The 21844-nt window shown below is 40.9% G+C and overlaps 1 protein-coding gene across 4 annotated transcripts in view; it reads right to left on the bottom strand.

The window, feature by feature from the left end:
- Nucleotides 1–21844, bottom strand: part of Ubr5 (ubiquitin protein ligase E3 component n-recognin 5) — a 110052-nt gene that overhangs the window by 38422 nt on the left and 49786 nt on the right. For all 4 annotated transcript variants that reach the window (XM_075961160.1, XM_075961157.1, XM_075961158.1 and 1 more), the window contains exons 10-25: nucleotides 21235–21351; nucleotides 21031–21141; nucleotides 20013–20167; nucleotides 19070–19187; nucleotides 16045–16229; nucleotides 14241–14350; nucleotides 13474–13586; nucleotides 11304–11447; nucleotides 11108–11219; nucleotides 10767–10921; nucleotides 10025–10222; nucleotides 6983–7193; nucleotides 5462–5588; nucleotides 1561–1712; nucleotides 683–778; nucleotides 179–302 (exon numbers count right to left, since the gene is read on the bottom strand). In XM_075961160.1, coding sequence (XP_075817275.1) covers nucleotides 179–302; nucleotides 683–778; nucleotides 1561–1712; nucleotides 5462–5588; nucleotides 6983–7193; nucleotides 10025–10222; nucleotides 10767–10921; nucleotides 11108–11219; nucleotides 11304–11447; nucleotides 13474–13586; nucleotides 14241–14350; nucleotides 16045–16229; nucleotides 19070–19187; nucleotides 20013–20167; nucleotides 21031–21141; nucleotides 21235–21351 — 2228 coding nt within the window. The remainder of the gene's footprint in view (nucleotides 1–178; nucleotides 303–682; nucleotides 779–1560; nucleotides 1713–5461; nucleotides 5589–6982; nucleotides 7194–10024; nucleotides 10223–10766; nucleotides 10922–11107; nucleotides 11220–11303; nucleotides 11448–13473; nucleotides 13587–14240; nucleotides 14351–16044; nucleotides 16230–19069; nucleotides 19188–20012; nucleotides 20168–21030; nucleotides 21142–21234; nucleotides 21352–21844) is intronic.

Genomic DNA, 21844 nt, shown 5'->3' with positions numbered 1-21844 from the left:
TCTCTGACACTGAGAACTCCTCTTTTACTGAGAATAATTTAGAGTTGGATTCTGATGTTATAAATTCACACAAACATGATAGTGGCAACAGAAGAAATATACTGACAGATTCTATGTTCAATACCCCACAAGTCAATTCACACAGGGAGTCATCTAAAAAGATTGTCGAGCTTCTTACTTGGCAGAAAGGAGCTCTCGCAGGTGCGGCTGCAGAACTGCACTATCGCAAAGCAGTTTTAATATAAAATGAGCATTTGCCTTTCGATCCTTGGATTCCACTACAGAAGGCTCTGTGGAAGGGCCTGTAATTAAGCAGAATTATTTTAGTATCAACAGAAGAAAGACCGAGTTCTGAAAAACATACCATGATATGGAGTAAGTCACTAGAACAATATCTGTAAGAGCAAACTAACTTAATACAAAGAATTTAAGCATATTAACATTTTTTTTTTTGGATTTTTCGAGACAGGGTTTCTCCGTAGCTTTTGGTTATAAATTTTAATTGATTTCCTAATGCATGTATGTAAATACTGTATTCCAAATTATATAGAAGGAAGATTACGTATAGTACAATACTTTTTTTTTAAGCAAAGGAAAACATTATCTTTGAGACCAAAGTATGAACTTTATTCAGAGCCTGGATCCGGTGTGTCAGCCCAAGCAGACAGCAGCGAGGTCTTACCTGGGATGGTGGAGGTGCTTGGTCCTTGACCACTGCCAGTCGCTGCTGTGGTAAGAGATCCCACAGCGGGGGCCAGGATAAAATCAATGTCACCATCTTTAGCAAACAGAACAGCGGGTGCATATCATTATGGGCAGCATACCCCTAGCCTTTCTGCTAACAGGCCTTAAGGTTTTCTCCACAAACCAAAGGTCAAATCCAACAAAAGGTTAAGAGGAAATTTCTTTTCCATACTATGGAAAACCCATTGGGCAAACCATTCATTTATATTGATGTATTATAATCAAGGGGCCATCAAGCCTGTTACCAGCAGAGAAATAAATTATGTAAGAAGAAGATTTCAAAAAAAAAAAAAAAAAAAAAAAAACAAGCAAACCCCTTAGGCCAATTTCTCAGCTAATGACATTGGTCACCGTTCTACTGTCACCATCTGTAGTAGGAGGCCGCGTGTTGGTTCCCGGCTGCTCAGACCCGAAATAATCACACAGAAACTGTATTAATTAAATCACTGCTTGGCCCATGAGCTCTAGTTTCTTATTGGCTCTTACACATTAATTTAACCCATTTCTATTAATCTGTGTATCGCCACATGGCTGTGGCTTACCAGGTAAAGTTCCGGCGTCTGTCTCCAGCAGGGCTACATGGTTTCTCTCTGACTCTGCCTCCTTTCTCCCAGCATTCTGTTTAGTTTTCCCTGCCTAACTCTGTTCTCCTATAGCTCTGATATAAGCCCAAAACAGTTCCTTTATTCATTAATGTTAATCACAGAATACAGAGGGAAATCCCACATCAATTTTTAAACTATTTCACTAAAATGTCGTTTCTCTTTTCACAATCTTGCCTTTTTATTAAACACTAAATAAAACAAGAGCTCTTACCAGGATCCATTGAAGGAGGGTCAGGAACCCAACTAGGGGGAGCTATGGGGGGTGAAACTGGATCCTGGTGGTCACTGGACGGAGCTCCAGCCTCATGTCTACCCAAACCAGCTGCTCTCAATGAACGTCTCATCATTTCCCGTAATCTCAAACTAGAAGGATACGGACAAAATCAGAACTCATTACCATGTCTAACCTAACAGGAGGTGCACAGGTGCTCTCATCTGAGAAGCTCAGAGCTTCTATAAGCAAACACTCCAGGCAAGGGACTTAAGTACAAACGCCAATTCTGTGAGCACAGGATGAGTCAGTAGCAGGCAGAAATGAGTCCAGTACCCAATGGACACTGAAAGCATTAAAGCCCCCACAAACTTTAGCAAAGGGAACAAAAGTTTTAGTGAGGTAACATTAGAAATAATCTTTCATACATACAATTAGGATAAATTTACACCTAAACATTAGAACAAAATTTTTTGGTCCCATTTCCTAAAAATTAAATTGAAAAACAATTATCAATAAAACTACTGATTAGTACAAAATGAATATTAGCCTACTAAATTCCTTTTCTGTGAACTCAAAAGCAATTAAACAAATATCCACATGAGCAATTTTAAAACAAAGAACAATTTAGATTTTTTTCAATACCTAAAAGAGCCCCTCCAGCCAAAAAAAAAAAAAAGTCAATGAAACAAAACAAAAACCCTCAACAAACAATACAACTTACACCTTCAAAAAATTAATTAAACTAACAATGTTACTAGGGCTTGATTTGTTTTCTCCTCTTGCTATATAAAGAAAGAACACTGTACAGGTGGTCTACATCACTAAAAAGATAACTACTCAAGAACCCTCATCAGGGGAACTGGTACCTTCCTACATACAAGCCTGTACTGTACCTGAATAAAAGCTTACGCCAGCCACACAATCACGCTTAAGACAATAGCGGTTAAGAGAGCACAAATCCCTCCACTGAACCACAATTTTTAAAGCTTCTAAATAAAGAGTAAAAACTCTTATAGATGGGGATTTCATTTTCCAGATGCAGCCATAATCACAAAGATATGACTTCTACTGTGGAAGACCTTGTAATTTATGAGAAACAAAATAAAAAATCTTAAATAATCTTGTTAATGTTTGGAGTTTCCAAATGTAGCAACTATTTAATCTCAGTGTAAATGTGTTTTTCCATATCAACATAGTTTTGCTTTTGTAAGAAAAATTAAGAACATGACGATTTCTTTCAAGAGTCTATTTCCAGGAATGTGTTTTTAGAAACTTATTTGTGGTGTAAGTTTTAATGTCTCCAATAATGTATTACCTATATATTTACTGCCACATATATCTACTCAACATTCTCCCCACCTCCCTGATTTGGAAACCTAAGATCACCAGTTTTTCTAAGACAGAAGGGCAGAGCAGCATGATGATTTCAGTCAGCACTCGGAGACAAAGAGCAGGTTTCTTCCCAGGGCAGAGCACACCAGTGACTGTGCACTGCACTGAGATGACAGCCGCTGGGGCGCCAACATGTTCTACTCAGAGCACAGATGGGAAAATGTAGGAAATGGAAGGCACTGCAAATAACCTGAAAATAAATGTGTGTTTGGGGCTTATTAAGAAAAAGTGCTCATTCCAGGGTCACAGTGAAAATGCCTACTGGATAAGAAATATAAAATTACGATTGTAAGGGAAGTCAGGCGAAAGAAACAGAAGTAGTGGAAAACTAGAAGTACACATGGTCATCTAAAGACATCAGAAAGCACATGTGGTGTATTCTCCAACTTCTAGCTTGGTGTACATTAGAATAAATGAAGGTAAACTGAGATCATAGCCTCATCTTGAACGTGCAAACTTCCCAACTTTGTTGTTATGATGTAGTCAAGTCAATATTAAATGAGGGGTCATTCCTTGTCATTTTTAAAATTGTCCTTAACCTTTTTCTTCATTGGGTCTTGGGAACACTTTTAAGTATATTGCCCAATTCCTCATATAGATTCTTAAAAAATAAAAAAACAAAAAGAAAAAGAAAATTATTCTTCAAGATGCTGTACACAATTCATGAAGATTCACCTGGATCCTCAATGGCTGAGGACAATACTGAGGAGGAACCACTTGGCTGCTAAGATTCAGAGTTTTGACGTTTTGACATTTCTTCATATAGGCTTGCCTGGAGTCATCGTGTTTTCTGACAATATGGAAGAATTCAAGGATGGTGTAATCTCCTCTTTGTAAGCACGCTCTATCCATGCTACAGAAGCCTTAGAATCCAGTCATGGTCAAATACAACACTGTGACAGAAAAGCGAAGGTCATGTGTCTTCCAGGTCAACAAGGCTAGAGCACACACCTGCAATCAGATGCCTCAATCAAGCTCTCCACTAAGTCTGCCCTCTGTACTCAGGAACTAGCGAGTCATAGCATCATCTGAAGTCATTACAGTATTCCATTCAACAGTGAAACCGCATCAGTTCTGAGCTTACAGCTCAGGAATCCCAGCCTGCATACTCATCAAGGGGCATCGCCTACAAAATCCACTGTAGGCTAGAGGAGGACTTCACTTCAATGAAGCAGTCTGTGGACTTCCTACTGCCCGGCGTGGATAGTAAGCCTCCTGTGCTGTCATCTGGTCACCGGCAGCCCTGAGCTTGCATGGTTAAGAGCACTGCAGTGGAATCTTCGGCAAATCCCTCAAAGGAGCTTACTGTGCAAAACTATTTCTGTGAGCAACTCATCGCCCACTCTTGAAGCTCCTTTTAGTCTTTGCCTTCAAAATAATCCTTATATGAAAAAAGATGGCAGTATTGGCATTGGACCAACCGTATCAGAATCCAAAGTGATTGGCACCTGTAATTTCCCTGAGGAAATGAAATACCTGAAATAATTCAGAAACTAATTTCTTCGTGGAGAATTTAAGTTGCTTCCCATTCTAGAGTCAACGCTTTGCTTAATGTAGTTCTAGTTAAGTAAGTTCATGATAATTTCCATATGTATAGTACACATGTTTCTGTACTATTTAAAATTATGATTTGGTCACCCACAGAATTTTTTTTTGTTATGTCTCACTTTTGGATCTTTTTGAGTTCAGAGAAATTATCAACTTGGTAGCTTTCCTAATGCCAATTTAGAAAAAACATTGTGAAGGAACAGATGAGTGCACAGCAGAAACTCGGGCAATGGTCTTCCCGTGGAGCAGGCTGCGCTGCGCCGCCTAGGGTCCAACTACCCACCAATGCCTTCACACACCCTGTGTCCATGACCAAGAACTCGGACGCTTGCATATTTAAAATTTGCCCTTTTCCTACAGAAAATTACTGAATTCTTTATTATCTAGGAAACACCTAGCAGTTTTAATAGGTTACAAAGGATTATTCATTCAACAACTCAGAAAACCTGAAAATTTAAAATCAAACATTCAAAATACACATCAGCCTTTTACTTCTCCCCAGATCATTAAGACATCTGAGGAATGAACCTATATAAGCAATATGAAAACTTAAAGACTGAGGGTTGGTTTTTTATTTATTTTTTGCTGTTGTTGTTTTTGTGGGTCGGGGGCAGGTGTGTGTGTGTGTGTGTGTGTGTGTGTGTGTGTGTGTGTGTGTGTGACTGTATTGTGTTCCTTGGTCTCCATCTTAGGAAACAACTGCCTAAGAAGAATGATAAGTTCAGATCATGTTCAAAAGATGAAGTCTGAGCTGTGATTCCATTATCAAGTGTGAGAGATCCCAATGTTCAGACCTGAACCCTAATTAGTTACCAGACATTTCCCAGTGCTATTGGTAGAAGCCAAAAACAAACAAGAAAGGACCCACCAATCCATGCACACAACAGTATGAGAGACACTGCTTTCTGTACTTGGGATTTTTTCTTCCAATTAAACTTCCTTGTAAAAATCATATTACCTTCGACTACTTGATGATCCAGCCCGATTACCTGGGCCATTACTCGAAACAACTGATATTGCATTTGCAATGGCTTCCACAGCAGAGAGCCTTTCTGCAAATGTATTTCTTTCTGAGCGCTCAGCTTCTGAAACATAAGGGAAAAAATTAGGATTTAAACTTTGAAAACAACAGATAGTATGGACTGACCAGTAAACACTAACTCACCCATGTTAGTGCTTCAATTAGTATAGCAGGTAACTATTCTCCGTAACCAAGGTTGAAATACTACCTTTATTTTTTATTCTGCCTCATTTCAATGACATAAATGACAAAAGGTAAACTCAACTAGACTTAAAGTTACCTATTATTAAAATAAATAAATAAGATGGCTCGCTTATCAGTCTGCCCGTCGTAGTTCTGTGCCATTTATACACACACAGCCCCAGAAATTCTGATGAAATAAAAATGAGAATTCCAAGTCACCACTCAAAATGCACTTACCACAACATCACCAGCAGAATTCTAAATAATCACAAAGTTTCACTTAGATTCTTCCACATTTAGCCAATATAAAAAAAAAAAAAATCCAAGGACAAAAATACACACACACACACACACGCCACCAAGACAAAGCAAAAAAAAAAAATCATCTTACTTTCAGAAACATGTAACAGCCCAGTAACTTATTTTTTCCCTTCTACATTTCAAACAACAGGACAAATGCTGCTTCTGGTGGCTTATGGGGGCTGGAGACACAGGTGGCTCAGCAGTTGGGAACACTTGTTAACCTTGCAGATGACCGAAATTCCCCAGGACTCCTGTTGGGCAGCTCACATCCACCTGTAACCCAGCACTGGCACGTGTGCACACATGAACATACATACATACACTGAGATAATTATTTAGGGAGTAGAGAGATGACCAGCAATTGAAAACACTCCCTGCTCTCCTAAGAGGAGCACAGTTCAGGTCCCAGCACCATGACGCATGGCTGCTGGAAATCGAGCTCCAGAGGGTCCAAAGCCTCTGTGCTCCTCTCCGGCAAGTGCACCCACCCTTGTGCACACATTCACAGGCATACACACGTATATAACTTAAAATGCTTTTTAAAATGTCATTGTAGCCAGGCAATGTGGCACATGCCTTTAATCCCAGCACTTGGGAGGCAAAAGCAGGCTACGGATCTTTGTGAGTTCAAGGCCAGCCTGATCTACAAGAGCTAGTTCCAGGACAGCTAGGGCTGTTACATAGAGAAACCTGTCTCAAAACACAAACAAATAAAAAACAACGAAAACAAAAAGTCACTGTACTTACTTCAATTTGCTAAGTTCATTTAGTATCAACATACTCAGCTTGTATATTATTCAAAGAATTAAAGACAAAACCTCACAGATCAAACTTAATGCAGGCTTCCATATCTAACCCTTATAAATATCCTTACCACCTACAAAGTCAGACCTTCCAAGATCATATAACATAAAGTAAAACGTGCACATGTTCTCCACAGGAACTGAAGGTGTGTTATGGTGCTGGTCTTACCCTCTTCTTCCTTAGTTTCCTTGTTGCTAGTTGGAAAGCAAACTGAGACACAAGCATGCAGGATGTTCCGATTGCCATCACATCTGTGACTGATGAATGTCTGCAGCATCTGTAGGTTCTGCTCTAACACAACCGCTTGCTCGAGATTCACGAGATACTGTCGGCAGGCCTCATAGTCACAGCGCAGAATATGCTGCATTAGGGTTTGTTTCTGTACTCGGGCAAAAAGAGAGCAAAAAAATCTTCAACGAAACTGAACAGCAAACATATCCAAAACTACATACATCAAACATTTGTGTTGTGGCCACTACAACGCAATCAGATCCAGAACAGACTGCACGTGGCTGAATTCTTCTGTATTCTGTTAAGTGAGGGCAGAAAGAGTACGAACTTTCTGGGAAACATGTCTGAGTAAAGGTTTCCAATTGTCAGAACTACCTCAACTCTGTGACTGACGGAAAACGAGTTACACAATGAAGAACTCAACGGGAATGCCTGGGGTATGATAAACTGACCATGTTTGGTGGACACCCTGGTGTTTAGTCCGGATCTCAAATTAGAACACTAGCAATACTATCAGCTAAAATCATGTTACTCTTTATTCAATACTTACTTACCAGCACCTCATTGTATAGAAGTTACATTTCTTGGTCTATGAGAAGGCTCAGTTGGCAAAGGCACTTACCACCAAGCTTGACCACCTGAGACCAATCCCCAAGGCACATGGTGAAGAGAATCCACTCCCGTAATTGTCCTCCGATTTCCACATATGCCTCCCAACACATCCCCCAATCACGTACATATTCAGTAATCAAGGCGCGCAAAGGGTTATATTATGTTGTGGTACATGAATACAAAACCTTTAACTCTCTAGGAATTATCATAGGTATAATTTTCAGTCAGAAACAGATCTAACTATCAAGACATAACAGTGCTGTAAGATATGCGCAGAAAATACTATTGTCTCTTGTCTCGTAGCACAAAGAAGTAGTTCAGGGGCTGGAGAAATGGCTCAGCGGTTAAAAGCACACGACGCTCTTGCAGAGAACCCAGATTCAGTTCCCAGCATCCACAGCCCTCTGTAATTCTACTTCCAGGGGATATGACGTCCTGCTCTGGCCTCCTCGGCACCAGGAGCGCACATGCTACTTTACACATAGAAAAACAAGTCTTTCAAACAACAAACACAAAAACAGTACAAAAGTGAAAAACTAAAGAGAAGGACATTTCATAGAACATAAAGCACTAGTTTTATTTTAAAAAAAACTTTAAACAAGCAGGTATGTATGGGAATAGAGAGGGACAAAGAAAAGGACACTGAACAATTTGTCAGAAACCGCCTTAAAGTTTTCCTCCCCAACCTCATGGGGAAGAAGATGGAATAGAGAGGTCACTGCAAACTCAGCGTGCTTGGCACATGTGAGAAAAGCTGCTTTCCCTGTGGAATTAACTACTACTACGGGTGACTTTCTGCCATATGCTCACCGATGAAGTCTCTCTGAACCCCAAAGCATGCCTGAGCACACAAGCCTTTTCATTCAGTCTGTCCACCCCCCACTCCTATGATCACAGCCCACCAGTCAGCTGGTTGGCATCAGCAACTGTACAGGAAGTGTTCGTTGCCAACCTGCTAGACCTAGTACCATGCTTAGCTGTGCTGCCCTATGGGAAAAGGCACAGGGAGCTCAAAGCAAACTAAAAAGTCTGTAGCTCTACTCATGTCACATTCAAATCACTGAATTGTGTTCTGTCTCTCTTTGTTCTCAGGTTTTCTTTTTCTTTTTTATTCTCCACTGTCCTCATGGATGTGTGATAGACATACATCCTCAAGATTGCACATCTAAAAACAAAGTACCTATGTTAACCCTGACCTAGATGCTCACCTTTGAGCAATTCAAGGCCCTGTGTGGTGGGGTGCGGACAGCTCTAGGTCCGTCTTTAGATCTAGAAAGAGACCCAACTCCACACAGCTTTGGGTGCTCCATGGCACATGCAGACAGACACAAAAATAAATAAGCAATTTTGAATTAATAAAACAAGACTTTTTACATTTTTTCTTGAATTTGATCTCTTGCATTTGGCATCAACAAATTTTCCTGATTCTACTTGCAAACGCAAAAATATAAGCCTACCCAGGATCTTATCCCTTTTTATAAATAATTCTGTCTTCTGGCCCAACAGTACTTTGAACACCATTCCCATCTCACTATTCCCGTTTGCCTTTTAATGCTCAGAGCTAGCTGCAGAGCTGAGTGGAAACATCTCTACTTCTCCAACTGACAGCAGCTCAACCATAGCAATCCCAAATCCCACTTTACTCTGCCTGCCCCTCCTCCACCTTCCCCCATCACCATCTCACACACAGCTCTTCCTGACCACTACCATCCACCAGGTCCTAAGCTAAGTTGTGCAGTTTCTGCTTCCTTCAAGTACATCAAATCTCTCCCTCTTTCCCGTTTTCAAAAGTTCAAGTCTGCTTGTATTTAACTTGGATTATACACTAGTTTTTATCTGATTCTCTAAACATCTCTTTTCTCTCCACTCCTCCCTAAAACCCCAATACTTTATTACTAATCTTTAAAATAGAAAATGCCATTCACCACCTCAAAATTCTTCTACTGGGATGCAGACCAAACTTAGGCACCTCGGGGAAAGACCCAAGTCACCCTCTGCTCCCCTGGTATCAATATCACCTTCACCTCTCGGATAAACATATTTTTCTACCATTATTGAGATTCTTAAAGATAACACCTGGTACCACAGACAGCAATCTTCTCTCACCCCTTAGCACAGACAACACTTCCTCAAAAGCTTTCTAAACAGTCTGACTTTTATCTCAGCATACTGTGCTATTCCAACAGTATAAATGCCTTCATTTTTTAAACAATATTATACCATAACCAGACTTCTCATCTAGTTTACTATTATATTATTATAGTTATTAGTTCTTATAGGGAAGGAACAAGAATTTTCAAGAATTTTCTCAAGATATCAGTATTTCTTCTTAATTAAAATCCCAAGTAATTTCAAAAGTTAAATTACCTCTACAGCCATGATGATAATAGCAGCTTTCTTTTTGATTGTTGAATTAGCAGGAAGATTTATTAAAGAGTGTACACCCATCCCAAGACTACTAATTGGCGGAAGATCAAGCCAGTCAGGGTCCCTTATTCCTCCCATGCAATCTTTGGCCATGGGGTAGATAGTACCATTTCCATCTCGAAGAATAATAGGAGATTCCTACAATGGATGAAAAATAATAAATACTACTTGATCATATCAAAACTGATTATACAAACCTACTGTGACCATGCATGCCCAAATCCTAAACACTTAGAAGGATAAAATAAAACGGGAAGAGCAAGAGTTCAAGTTCAACCTAAACTAGAGACCCTTATCAACAAAAAAAGGAGTGGGAGACAAAGATTGACCTTACGATAAGTGTATTTATTTTACTATGTTAGCAATAATAATCAAATTTAAAACTCTCATAAGAAAATATGCTGAGGCCGGGCGATGGTGGCGCACGCCTTTAATCCCAGCACTCGGGAGGCAGAGGTAGGCGGATCTCTGTGAGTTCGAGACCAGCCTGGTCTACAGAGCTAGTTCCAGGACAGGCTCCAAAACCACAGAGAAACCCTGTCTCGAAAAACCAAAAAAAAAAAAAAAAAAAAAAAAAATATGCTGAATATTCTAAAATCTTTAATTCCTTAACAGGCAAACCGTACGTGGCACAAAGATGCCAGTCTTTATCTATTCTTAAAGAGGAAAATGCGGCTCTTACCTGTCCAGCAGTGAAAATAGCTACATTCCTCTCATTCTGACCAAGAAAAGCAATGCTGCTTGTTGGAAAATTATTTTCTTGTTCAGCTTTTCCTGTAGCAAGATCAAAGATACAGTACCGCACCCAGTTTCCTGTCTTCAAAACAGCATGGACACCTTTCAAAGGCACAAAAAGAAAGAGAAGTAGAAAACTCACACACATTACCAATCACTCTTCAACAGCTGTGCATAAATTCAGCCACGTTTCACTGGATTGTGCGACGTGCCAGGGACAAAAACCATCAAGTCACCAACAATGTCTTCTATTCCCCTGGGCACATGCGTGAACGGGAAAAACCTCACCTCTGGAATCCACATTCACCGCCAGGATCTCAGTCTTCTCTGGTATACAAAGCTTTTTAGGGGCCCTCTGAAAACAGTCTGGAACTTTTGGTGTCCCACCAGTTTTGACAACCTGCCAACAACAATGGGAATTTTGCTCTTACTCTAACAAACTCAATGGTCCATCCCAGAATCAACTGAGAATCCCTGTACAGACCTGCAGCTCGTCAATTCTGAGCAGCCTGCAGTCCTGCAGGAGCGAAGAAGGGTCAGCATCTGGGCCAGAGCTGTTTGGACAGTTTGTGTTAGTGGATGTTCCCGGAAACTTCACAGCAACATAGGCACCATCCACTTTTAGCACCTGGAAACGAGAGGCAAATACAATGAGTAATTTTTAAAAAGTTTATGTAAAATTGACATGCAGATACTGCTTGCCGAAGTGACTTAATACTAAAGACACTTAAGTTCTTGTAAGTATGTATCCTCAATGAGCACCACACTGTTACATTAACCTGAACAAAACCATTAAAACTTTCCTGTCAGATCCAAATTCAAGGCTAAAAGAACCAACTCAGAGCCAATGATTACAACGCGTGTTAGCCATGTACCACAATCACGAGAGTTGGCCACTTACTGATCAGACCGCTCAGCTTTCTTCTTTATTACTCTAAGCAGCAAGAGCTATATCCCAAGCTAATCTTCACTATAAAGCTGAATGGGATCTTAAATAATTTCTGGATCTTTCTGCTGCTACCTCCCAAGTGATGAGATAACAAATAGACCTCACCGTACTCCACCTGGCACTTTCTGTATTTATGTAGGTCAGCAGCCTAGAAAGTTGCAAAGCTATTTAAATGATATTAGTATGACTGAGGACATGACATACTATTGTTGCTGTTATTTCCTTTTTTTGATTAAGTAAGTTTAAATTACCAGATCCGTACTTGTGTGACCACACTGCTTTCAAACTGGAGACGGGGTCAACAATGCAGACAAGCCAGGACTTGGAAGCAGGACATCTGAATCTCACCTCTTCTACTAATTTGAGTTTAAGCCAGTGTGAACTCAAATCAAACTACATTACTGAAAAGCCTTCATAAGAAAGGCCTGTAGATCTTGGTTTTCCATTGTGTACAAACGAAAAATCATAATTTCAAATGTCATCATATTTCAGAAAACTAAAAAGCACTCACTTTGTGGATATTCTCTACTATAGGAATTCTAAACTATGGCCCGAGGGACAAAAGGGTCAATTAATAACATCCAAGCAAACTGCTATTTACTTGGCTTCTTAGAAGGAAAATCTTCAGGAGGAAAGGAGGAGAAAGCACAAGGTGGTTCATGCAGAGCAGTGCTTAAGGCTACAAATGATCTCCTCTGCAGCTTCAGAGTTCCAGCAGGGACCGCGTCTAAAGTAATGTACCGGGTAGCAGAGAGGGCTCAGCAGCCAGAGCACATGCTCGCAATCCTAAGAACCAGTGTATATACAACACAATAAGCATCCTGCAAGGGCCTCTAACTCTAGTTCTAAGGGAATCAGCACATACACACATCTGTACACACTCATGTCAGTGTGCAAACACACCTCACAAACAAATAATCTTACTTAAAAAAAAAAAAACAGTAATGTATCTCTCCAAATTTTCTGTACATGTAAAATTATCCCTAATTAGCCTGAGAAGAAAACATCACCTCAAATGCTCAATGCACATGTGATAGATTCTTGATTGTCAAAATTTGACAACATGAGAAATTAACTAAAATTCAAGGGGCTGGTTATACCTGTGAGTGATTTTTTTTTTCTTAAATTACTTTAAGTGGGAAGACCCACTTTTAATTTTTGAGGTGGGAAGCTACACTTTTAATCAGTATCTTCTGAGCTAGGAAGATTCACCTCTAATCTGGGCCACAGCTTCTGCTGGCAGCTATATAAACGACATGGGAGAACAAAGCTCTTCACTTCCTCACTCTCACTGGCTAAAGCCTACTTCTTCTAAGGATTCCAGTGTATACTGAAGAGTTGCTGAGACATACAGCCTGTGGGCTGCACAGCTACTAAATTCTGGAACCTTCCACTGGTAGACAACCATTGCTGGACTAGCTAGGCTACAACCTGTTAAGTCATTCTAAAGAGCGAGAGAGCGAGAGAAAACGTGAGAGAGAGGGAGAGAGAGGGAGGGGGGAGGGAGAGAGAGAGACAGAGACAGAGAGAGAGTTTATTTTATCAGTTCCCCTAGAGAGCCCTGACCACAGCACAGCTTCATCTCTTCACCTTCGGAAGGTCTAAAGGAGCCACTGAAGCAGACTAACTAAAGAAGAAAGAGGTCTCAGACCCTAACCATAGATATCCTCAAGCAAGCAAAATGGAGTAGTAGCATTGAACAAACCTTGCCGACAGGAACATTCTTGACATCTTCAACAAAAACGACATCCCGGAGAGACCACTGTTCTTCATTCACCTTCTCCTCCTCCTTCGGGGCTGGAGTCGACCGACGTCGTTCTTAGATAACAGCAAAATGTTAAGTACCAAAAAGAAACCATAAAAACTCTGACAGTCCCATCTAAGCATGCAGTAGTGGATGTTTGTACAGGAACCCAGAATCCCTAAGTCCCCCTTTCTGAATTGAGAGCAACATAAAACTCATACTCCAATAAACTCACAGTAAATAAAGAAGGGCTACAACTGGTACACTACTACACACTAAAATGAGCCGTGTGTGTGTGTGTGGCAACATTTAAAAAGGAGTATCGGCTATGATCTCCTTAAAACCACCACATAACTTCAAAGGGTGACTTTCAAGGACCTTGAAATCCACGGACAATTCTAAGCCTAGCTTTATAAATTCTTTAAGTCCTAAGCACAATCTGAAATCATGTCTTAGCTAATACACAAAACAATGAGACTCAAAGAACCGCAACACACAATAGGTAGTGGGGTCACTTCCTCTGACGACTACAAAAAAATTTTTTACGTATTTTTAACTGTAATTGTCTGAAACAATTAACACTATAAATATTATCTCTCTTCTTAAAGTTGTACAACAAGGGAAAAAAAAACAAGAGAACACACAACATCCATAGAAGGAATTGTTAAATGGAATTGTGTTGACAAGTCAGACACCAGCACCGTCTACACAGAGCGCATAAAGCTTACTGTAGGGCATTGAAGCACTGCTGGCAATGGAGGAGGCATCGCTGCAGGTGGACGCTGGAGACGGTGGGGGACCCATTTCTGTCTTGACCGGCTCCTGCTTACTCTCAGGCCTAGGGTGAGAAAGTCCTCTCCTTATAACCGGAATAAAACAAACTTCCAGTTGATGGAAACAAGTTCAGGAGGGAGGGGAGACGTCTTAATTCAATGGCTATATTTTTAAACACAAACTTATTTCTAACTACAGCTCCATGCAGTAAAAGGGCACATGGTGCACATAAGAGAGAGAGCTGCTCTGACGAGGTCTCCCACGCTGGCTTCTCTAGAAGAAACCCGAGCGCCATGACGACAGTGCCACCACGTCCTATAGGCAACAAAGCACACACGCGATACACCAAGACTAACATCACATTACAAAGAATTTGGGTCCTCATCTTAACTTCTTGCTTCCTAGTGCCCTCCCTGAGAATTTCACACCTCAAGTGAAGGCACTTTGATGACCGACACAGTTCTACTGAAGGAGAAATGGCTGTGCTCTCACTGATAGAAACTGCTAAGTTACAGTTTAAATAGCACACTCTCTTCATCTTGTTTACAAGTTATGTCTGATTGTCTGTTGTTTTGGGTTGAGACAGGACGTCTCTGTGTAGCACTGACGAGCTATGTGGGGCCAGGCTGACTGTGAACTTGAGGTCTCTTCCTGCCCCTGCTTCCTAAGTGCTAGAACTCGTGTGCACTCCCAGGACTGACATCCGTGCACCCATATTATCATACCCAAATAAGCAATATTTGTACATAAAAGCTGGCCCTACCCTAACACTATAAATTTCTATTCTTTTTTTTAAGAGTTCATAAAATAGGAAAGTAGGATCTGTTTTTATTTTTAGGTCAAATACCACTGTAATTGGGTCCACCCATTTCTTTAAATATAAAAAAAAACTAAAATTATAAATCTTAAGTATTACTGTCTTAATACTTTGATTTTTTTTTTCTTTTTTTGCTTTTCCAAACAGGGCTTCTCTGTAGTTTGGGAGCCTGTCCTGGAACTAGCTCTTGTAGACCAGGCTGGCCTCAAACTCAGAGGTCAGCCTGCCTCTGCCTACCAAGTGCTAGGATCACTGCCCAGCTAGGTGTGATTTCTTAAGTGTATATTTTAGCTTGCTAACAACCCCCTGTTTCAGCCTGCACTTCTAACATCAAAAGAAATGTCAGAAATTATAATAAGCTTATAATCATTATATCAGAACTTCAAACATTTGTGTATGTGGTCATTTTCCATGTACCAAAATTAGCAAAAAGAAAACACTCCTCCATGTCATAATGACTAAAGGCTACTGTATAGGAGAAAAGCAAATGCTGGCCTAACAGGAACATGGAATAGTAAGGTGTAACACTTGCAAAGGGCACACGCTAAGAACAAAAAGGCATTGAGAGAGAGAGAGCACCGCTTGTCAATCTGACCACCACCAAAAACTGAAGGCAACCTAGGGGTAGAGAGGGGACTGGGTGTATAAGAGCACTTACTGCTCTTGCAGAGGACCTGTCTTGGCATACACCTGGCTTACACACACACACACACACACACACACAGAGAGACAGACAGACAGAGAGAGATAGAGACACAGAGAGAGAGAGAGAGAGAGAGAGAGAGAGAGAAGCACTCATACATAAAACCAAATGTTTTGAAAAAGAAACTGTCACATACAATGATAGCTCGGCAATTTCCCCATTTCATTATGCAAACTTTTGATGGCCATGCTCATCCATACAGCAGAGCTGAGATTTAAGCATAGACCTCAGTACTCACTTTGTCTCAAGGGTTTTGCTGGCCTTTTCCAAGCTTTTCAGACTCTCCGGAGACCGCAGTTGAAATCTACAGCTATCATTCATATTCCAAACTGACTCCATTAAGACACCAACTTTAGGAATCCCAGCACTAATTGAAAATGCGACTGCTCCAGCATGATAAAGAGGATTATTTCTTAAGCACACCTGGCAAACAAGAAAATCAGCATCAGGGTGGTACAGCAAACAATGCATCAGTGATCGTACGCAAAGTGGGCTTCCTGTGTTTCCAACACAGATTTACACTCACACGGCTTACTGTAACCTCCTCACTGCTCGGACTCTCTCAGCAGTGCCATTGGCTTGTCCACTAGCAATGTATCACTAACTAAAACTTCCTCCTCATGGCCGGGACTCTCTCAGCAGTCTATCAGTGTGTCCATTAGCAATGCATCACTAACTAAAACTCCCTCCTCACTGCTCGGACTCTCTCAACAGCCCATCAGTGTATCCACTAGCAATGTATCACTATAAACTTCACGCAGACAGTGTCAGTGAGGAAAAAGTAAACAGAAAAGCAGGAGAAACTGGAAGCCGCAAACTGGAAGACAAAGACATTTCTGTGAAGCTTTCCTTCAGCAGGGCGTTTACACCCAGAGACACTGATACATTTCTATGAAGGTTTCCTTCAGTGGGGGACCTTTACACCCAGAGGCTTCAGTGGCCACTGTAATCTTTTAACTTTAAAAGGAACAGGGTGTGGCAGCTCAGTCCTAAAATCCCACACTCAGAAGGCTGAGGTAAAATAAATGCCTCAGCAAAACAAGAGCAAGATTCCTAAACAAACAAGTTTACACGTCAATAACCTATAAATTTCTCACTGTTAGCTAAAAGACAGTGCTTATTAAAGGACCTTGTAGAACTGAGGTTAGACTCTAAAGCTTTAAAAACATAAGAAGAAGAAGAAGAAGAAGAAGAAGAAGAAGAAGAAGAAGAAGAAGAAGAAGAAGAAGAAGAAGAAGAAGAAGAAGAAGAAGAAGAAGAAAAGAAGGAGGAGGAGGAGGAGGAGGAGGGGAATGAGGAGGAGGGGAGGAGGAGGAGGGAAGGAGGGGAAGAGGAGCAGGAGGGGGAGGAGAAAAAAACAGAGGTTTTATGGCACTTATCCGCTGAAAGCTGGCCTCTAAAGAGACACTGTCAAACAAACCACAACAGTGGCTTAGTTTTCCTCAAGAAAAATTACATATCATAAACTATAGTTTTTGGCATACACACATACATAAGTAGTTTTGGAAGCAAACTTGGAAGAATGTTCTAGCCAGAAACTTTCAGGAAAAGGAGTACTGTCTGCCACTTTCCACCACAGCCAAAACTTGCCATATGTCTCTCTACCCCAACATTTAATAAGTGCGCCTATCTAAGTTTATACGAAAGACTTTTCTTGCCACACGTGGTGGTGGCCTTATGAGGCAGAGGCAGGAGCATCTCTGTACATTTGAGCCCAGCACAGTTTATGTGCAGCAAATCGCAAGCTAAGCTCCAGGCCATCAGGGCTTCAAGGTGAAGCCCCATCCCAAACATAAACAAAGCTCACCACACACTTTCCCTAATAGGCTCCAGCTTTGCTTCGCTTTAAAAAAATAAAATTTGCCAGGCAGTGGTGGCATATACGCCTTTAATCCCAGCACTCAGAAGGCAGGAGGATCTCTGTGAGTTTGAGGCCAGCCTGGTCTACAGAGTTTCAGGACAGCCAGGGCTGTTACAGAGAAACCCTGTCTCAAAAAAGCAAAAATAAAATCTAGTAAAAGCTGAGAGACCAATAAAATGCTCAATAAAAATACTTTAATTGAAATCAAAACATGGATTATTAACTGAAGTTACTTCTTAGCACCATATTACAATACATGCACCTTACAGACAAGGAGCATGACATTCAGTTCCTATCTGTTCAGTGTCGGGGTGTGGAAGCAAGTGGAGTTATCCAACACTTCTTTCTGATGTCAGTAAAGCAATGTTTTTCTTTTCTGTAGCTCCATAAACCTCTGGTTTTAAACAAAACCTCAGTTGTACCTCAAGGTACTCTGATGTGTTTTATTCTTCAGCAATAAGTTATCAGTCTATTTTATTTAAAAATTTTTCTTTGAGTAAAGAGATGTCTCTAAACAATTAAGAGCATTCACTGCTCCTACAGAGGACTTGTGTTTGGGTCCCCAACACTCACAAGACAGCTCAGACCAACTGAAACTCCAGTCCAGGAATTCAGCTCCTCTCCTGGCCGCCTCTAGCACCAGGTAGAGTACACACGTGATGCAATGCACGCATGCAGGCAAAGGAGTCAAAAACAGATAAATCTAAAAGTCATAAACCTTTTCCTTCTTAGAGTATCTTTATTTCCCATCATCCCTGCTTATACTAATGTCATCACTTGTTATTTAAATAGCTGTTGTATTTTGTTAAATTCAGCCAGTAATCAAGGTTGAAACTGAAATTTAAATGAACAGGGGGAAAGGGGGGGCTTCTACAGGAGAGATGCCTTGGTAAATAATGAAAATTGACTAAGTCCAGATAGTTGGTATTTCTATTTGGAAGGCAAACAAACTCGGAATAAGACAGCCATGGACTGCGGGTGATGAGAAGACAGAGCCACACGAAGAGAACCAGTATATTACAGCTGGGGTCAAGAAGTGACTATTTCTTAAAACACAGGGAATAGGGTGATAGCACCTTTTGGTGTCGAGAAAGAACCTGAAATGAAAACGCTACATGGAGAAAGTAGGTAGCACATTGTGTAATAAAAATCCACATTTGTCCTGAGTTTCACAGACCATGAAGCTTTCTAAGCTTTTTCTCATTCCAACACTTGTTACAATTTATAAATATTGAATTTTATCATCTCTCTCTTTTAAAGCATGTATTTGTGTGTCCGTGTGTGGTTACACGTGCATGAGTGCAGGGACTTGTAGACTCCAGAATCACTCACGTAGACTTGGAGCTTCAGGGAGCTGTGAGCTGCCCAACAAACAGGGACGCTATTGACTCTAACCACGTACCTGCGTTCCGACGGTGATGTTTGGAATGGAGGAAATACCAGCACTGGATTTGGGCTTTTTATTTTTTGCTCTAGCTTTCTCTAACATTTTCTTCCTTTGACTAAAAGGGACAACACCCCTGAAAGGAAAACCACAGACAAGTCAAGAAAACAGCAAAGCAGCTCATTAAATAAATCTCAAATTATTTAGTCATTTAAGCATTGCTGGTACATTGCTTCTCCAATTTTTTATCTCAGAACAGTATTAATCTGCAGTTAAGTTCTACAGAAAATAAAACCAATATTGTTTTTACAAGTAACTTTCTCCTACAAATAATTACTTTTGGTGATGTAAATTTACTAGTACTCCCTGAAAATACAAAGAATAAATTGAGTCTTATTAACAATAAAGCTAAATATATAGCCGGGCGGTGGTGGCGCACGCCTTTAATCCCAGTACTCAGGAGGCAGAGGCAGGTGGATCTCTCTGAGTTTGAGGCCAGTCTGGTCTACAGAGTGAGTTCCAGGACAGTCACCAAAGCTACACAAAGAAACCTTGTCTCTGAAAACAAAACAATAAAGTTAAATATAAATGATGAAAAATTCATGCAATAAAATTTTAGAATAACATATATCCCATAATTTAAACTGTGTAACAGCAAAGTGTGTGTGTGTGTGTGTGTGTGTGTGTGCACAGAAGAAAGGGTTACAACCACCTGCAAATAGTCAGTTACCCACGCACAGTACGAATCCGTATAATTAATTCCACTTTGTGCACTCATGAAATTTAATAAACTTAGTTGCTAGCTACACCATTGGCATAAATTCATTCTTAGTTTCTCGTGCAACTACTTTAAAGGGAAATTGGTATCTCTAGAGAGCACTGCCTTTTCAATGACCCCAAGGTGGTATTCTCTTCAAAACTGCTTTCTATATAATGAGAACCCTCTGTCAAAAACACTTACCACCAATATAAATTATTCTCCAGTTGGGCGCAGGTATAAAGGGCACAGCAATGTAAAGAAACTATCCGTTCTCCTTGAAGTTCAGAGTAAGTCTGTGCCGTGTGCTCTAACTTAGAAGCCACAGAACTTAGTGTTTCATCTACCCATGTAGCAACCTATGGGAAATAATAGATAAGGCTTAAGTAAAAGAAGTCTCTTTGGAAACCAGTGTGGTCAGCATTGGAGAAAGGCATAATGCAGTCTATCAACTCCAAGTCTGCAATGCTCAGAGTGCAACAAAACGAAAGCAAGCACTCCAGAAAAGGCTCCTGGAGAGATGGCTCAGGAGTAAGAACAATTGCTGCTCTTGCAGAGACAAGGTTTGGTTCCCACCATCTACACTAAGGCTCACAATCAACTCTAACTCCCGTTCCAGGAGATCCGGCACCCTCCTCTGGCCACCGGGCATGCACACGGTGCTCTGACGCACGTGCAAGGAAGCAAAACACTCATCATGCACATGAAAAACTTCATGCCTAACCTCATGTGAAGTGCAATGCCAGTCTCCAGCCACACCACCCTGACAGCCTGACCTCATCTCAAGTGGAGCATCAATCTCAACAGTTCATCCATCTCTTATAGCTCCTTAAGCCCTTCCTCCTGTCTCTTAGCACTTTCCTTCCTAGCTTTTCCTGGTTACACTCTCTTTTCTTCCATTAACAGGAGAAAGCGACTTTATACACAAAGCTGGCAGGATAAGCCTAAAAGTTCAACCACCAGAACCCACAAACGTGTGAGAAGAACACTGTCTCTCCAATGTGCCATGTGCGCCCACACACAAGTAGACTAAGAAATTATAAATAGTTTCAAAGTTACATTATAGTATAAACTGCCAACAAAAAAATGAAAAGATGGAAGGACTATTGTAAACGTTAGCAGCTTTTAGTACGGACACGCATCAGAATGGAAGGTGGAGGGCAGAGGAAGAAAGCCCGACTACCCATGAAATAAACCATCCTGAATGCGAAATGCTTCCTACCTTGTTGTTCTCAGTTGCTACAGTCGCTCGTATGCTGTTTGCAGACAGGAGGACGATCTTCTCGTTGGTCAATCCCAAAAATGCTGCTCGTGGATGATGCAATGAAGGATTCTTTAAAAGCATACGAAAAATGATTATTGAATGATTACTATTTCTTATGTTGATATGTAGTCACTCATTCCAAGAGTCAACATAATAAACTACCTGGGCATTTCTGTAAGGCTCAGGTTCACTCCATCTCCACTGATACAGTTCTCCTTTACTGCTGACAGCCAGAAGCTCAGAATACAGAGCCCCAATGCAGGTAAATTTTGTTCCATCCTATAAAGTAGAAATAAAATACAAATTGGTCAGATCACTTGGTTCAGACATGGCTTTTAACCACTGCTTACATAGGCAGATAAGTCACAATCTCAAGACCCTCACAAGTCCCTGGTTCCTAGGAACTTATTCTCCTTCAGCCATGTTAACCTGCTTCCTGTCTCCAGGACGATATTCACCAGGACTGTTCTCAATGTTGTCTCTGCCTCCACCTTCAGATAACCCATTCCCTGTCCTCATCAAGTCCATGCAAAAGACTCAGCAGCTCTGACGCTGTAGCTGCTCTCACCCTGCCTTTCTCTCAGCTCACACATCGCACAGCCCAGAACACTATCAGATGACCTTTGCCAAACTCACAACAGTCCACAGAAAATACTCGGTGAGTGTGCTAGATGGGGGGGGGGGGGGGGGGGTAGAGACCTTTCCCTGCAGACACTTCTAAACCGCTGACACCCATGTGCTTTCTTAAGGTAAAAGTTCATTAACTTTTAAG

The sequence above is a fragment of the Microtus pennsylvanicus genome, chromosome 2 (assembly GCF_037038515.1).
Source record: "Microtus pennsylvanicus isolate mMicPen1 chromosome 2, mMicPen1.hap1, whole genome shotgun sequence".
In the NCBI taxonomy this organism is placed as follows: Eukaryota; Metazoa; Chordata; class Mammalia; order Rodentia; family Cricetidae; genus Microtus; species Microtus pennsylvanicus.
This window is presented reverse-complemented; position numbering and strand designations above follow the sequence as displayed.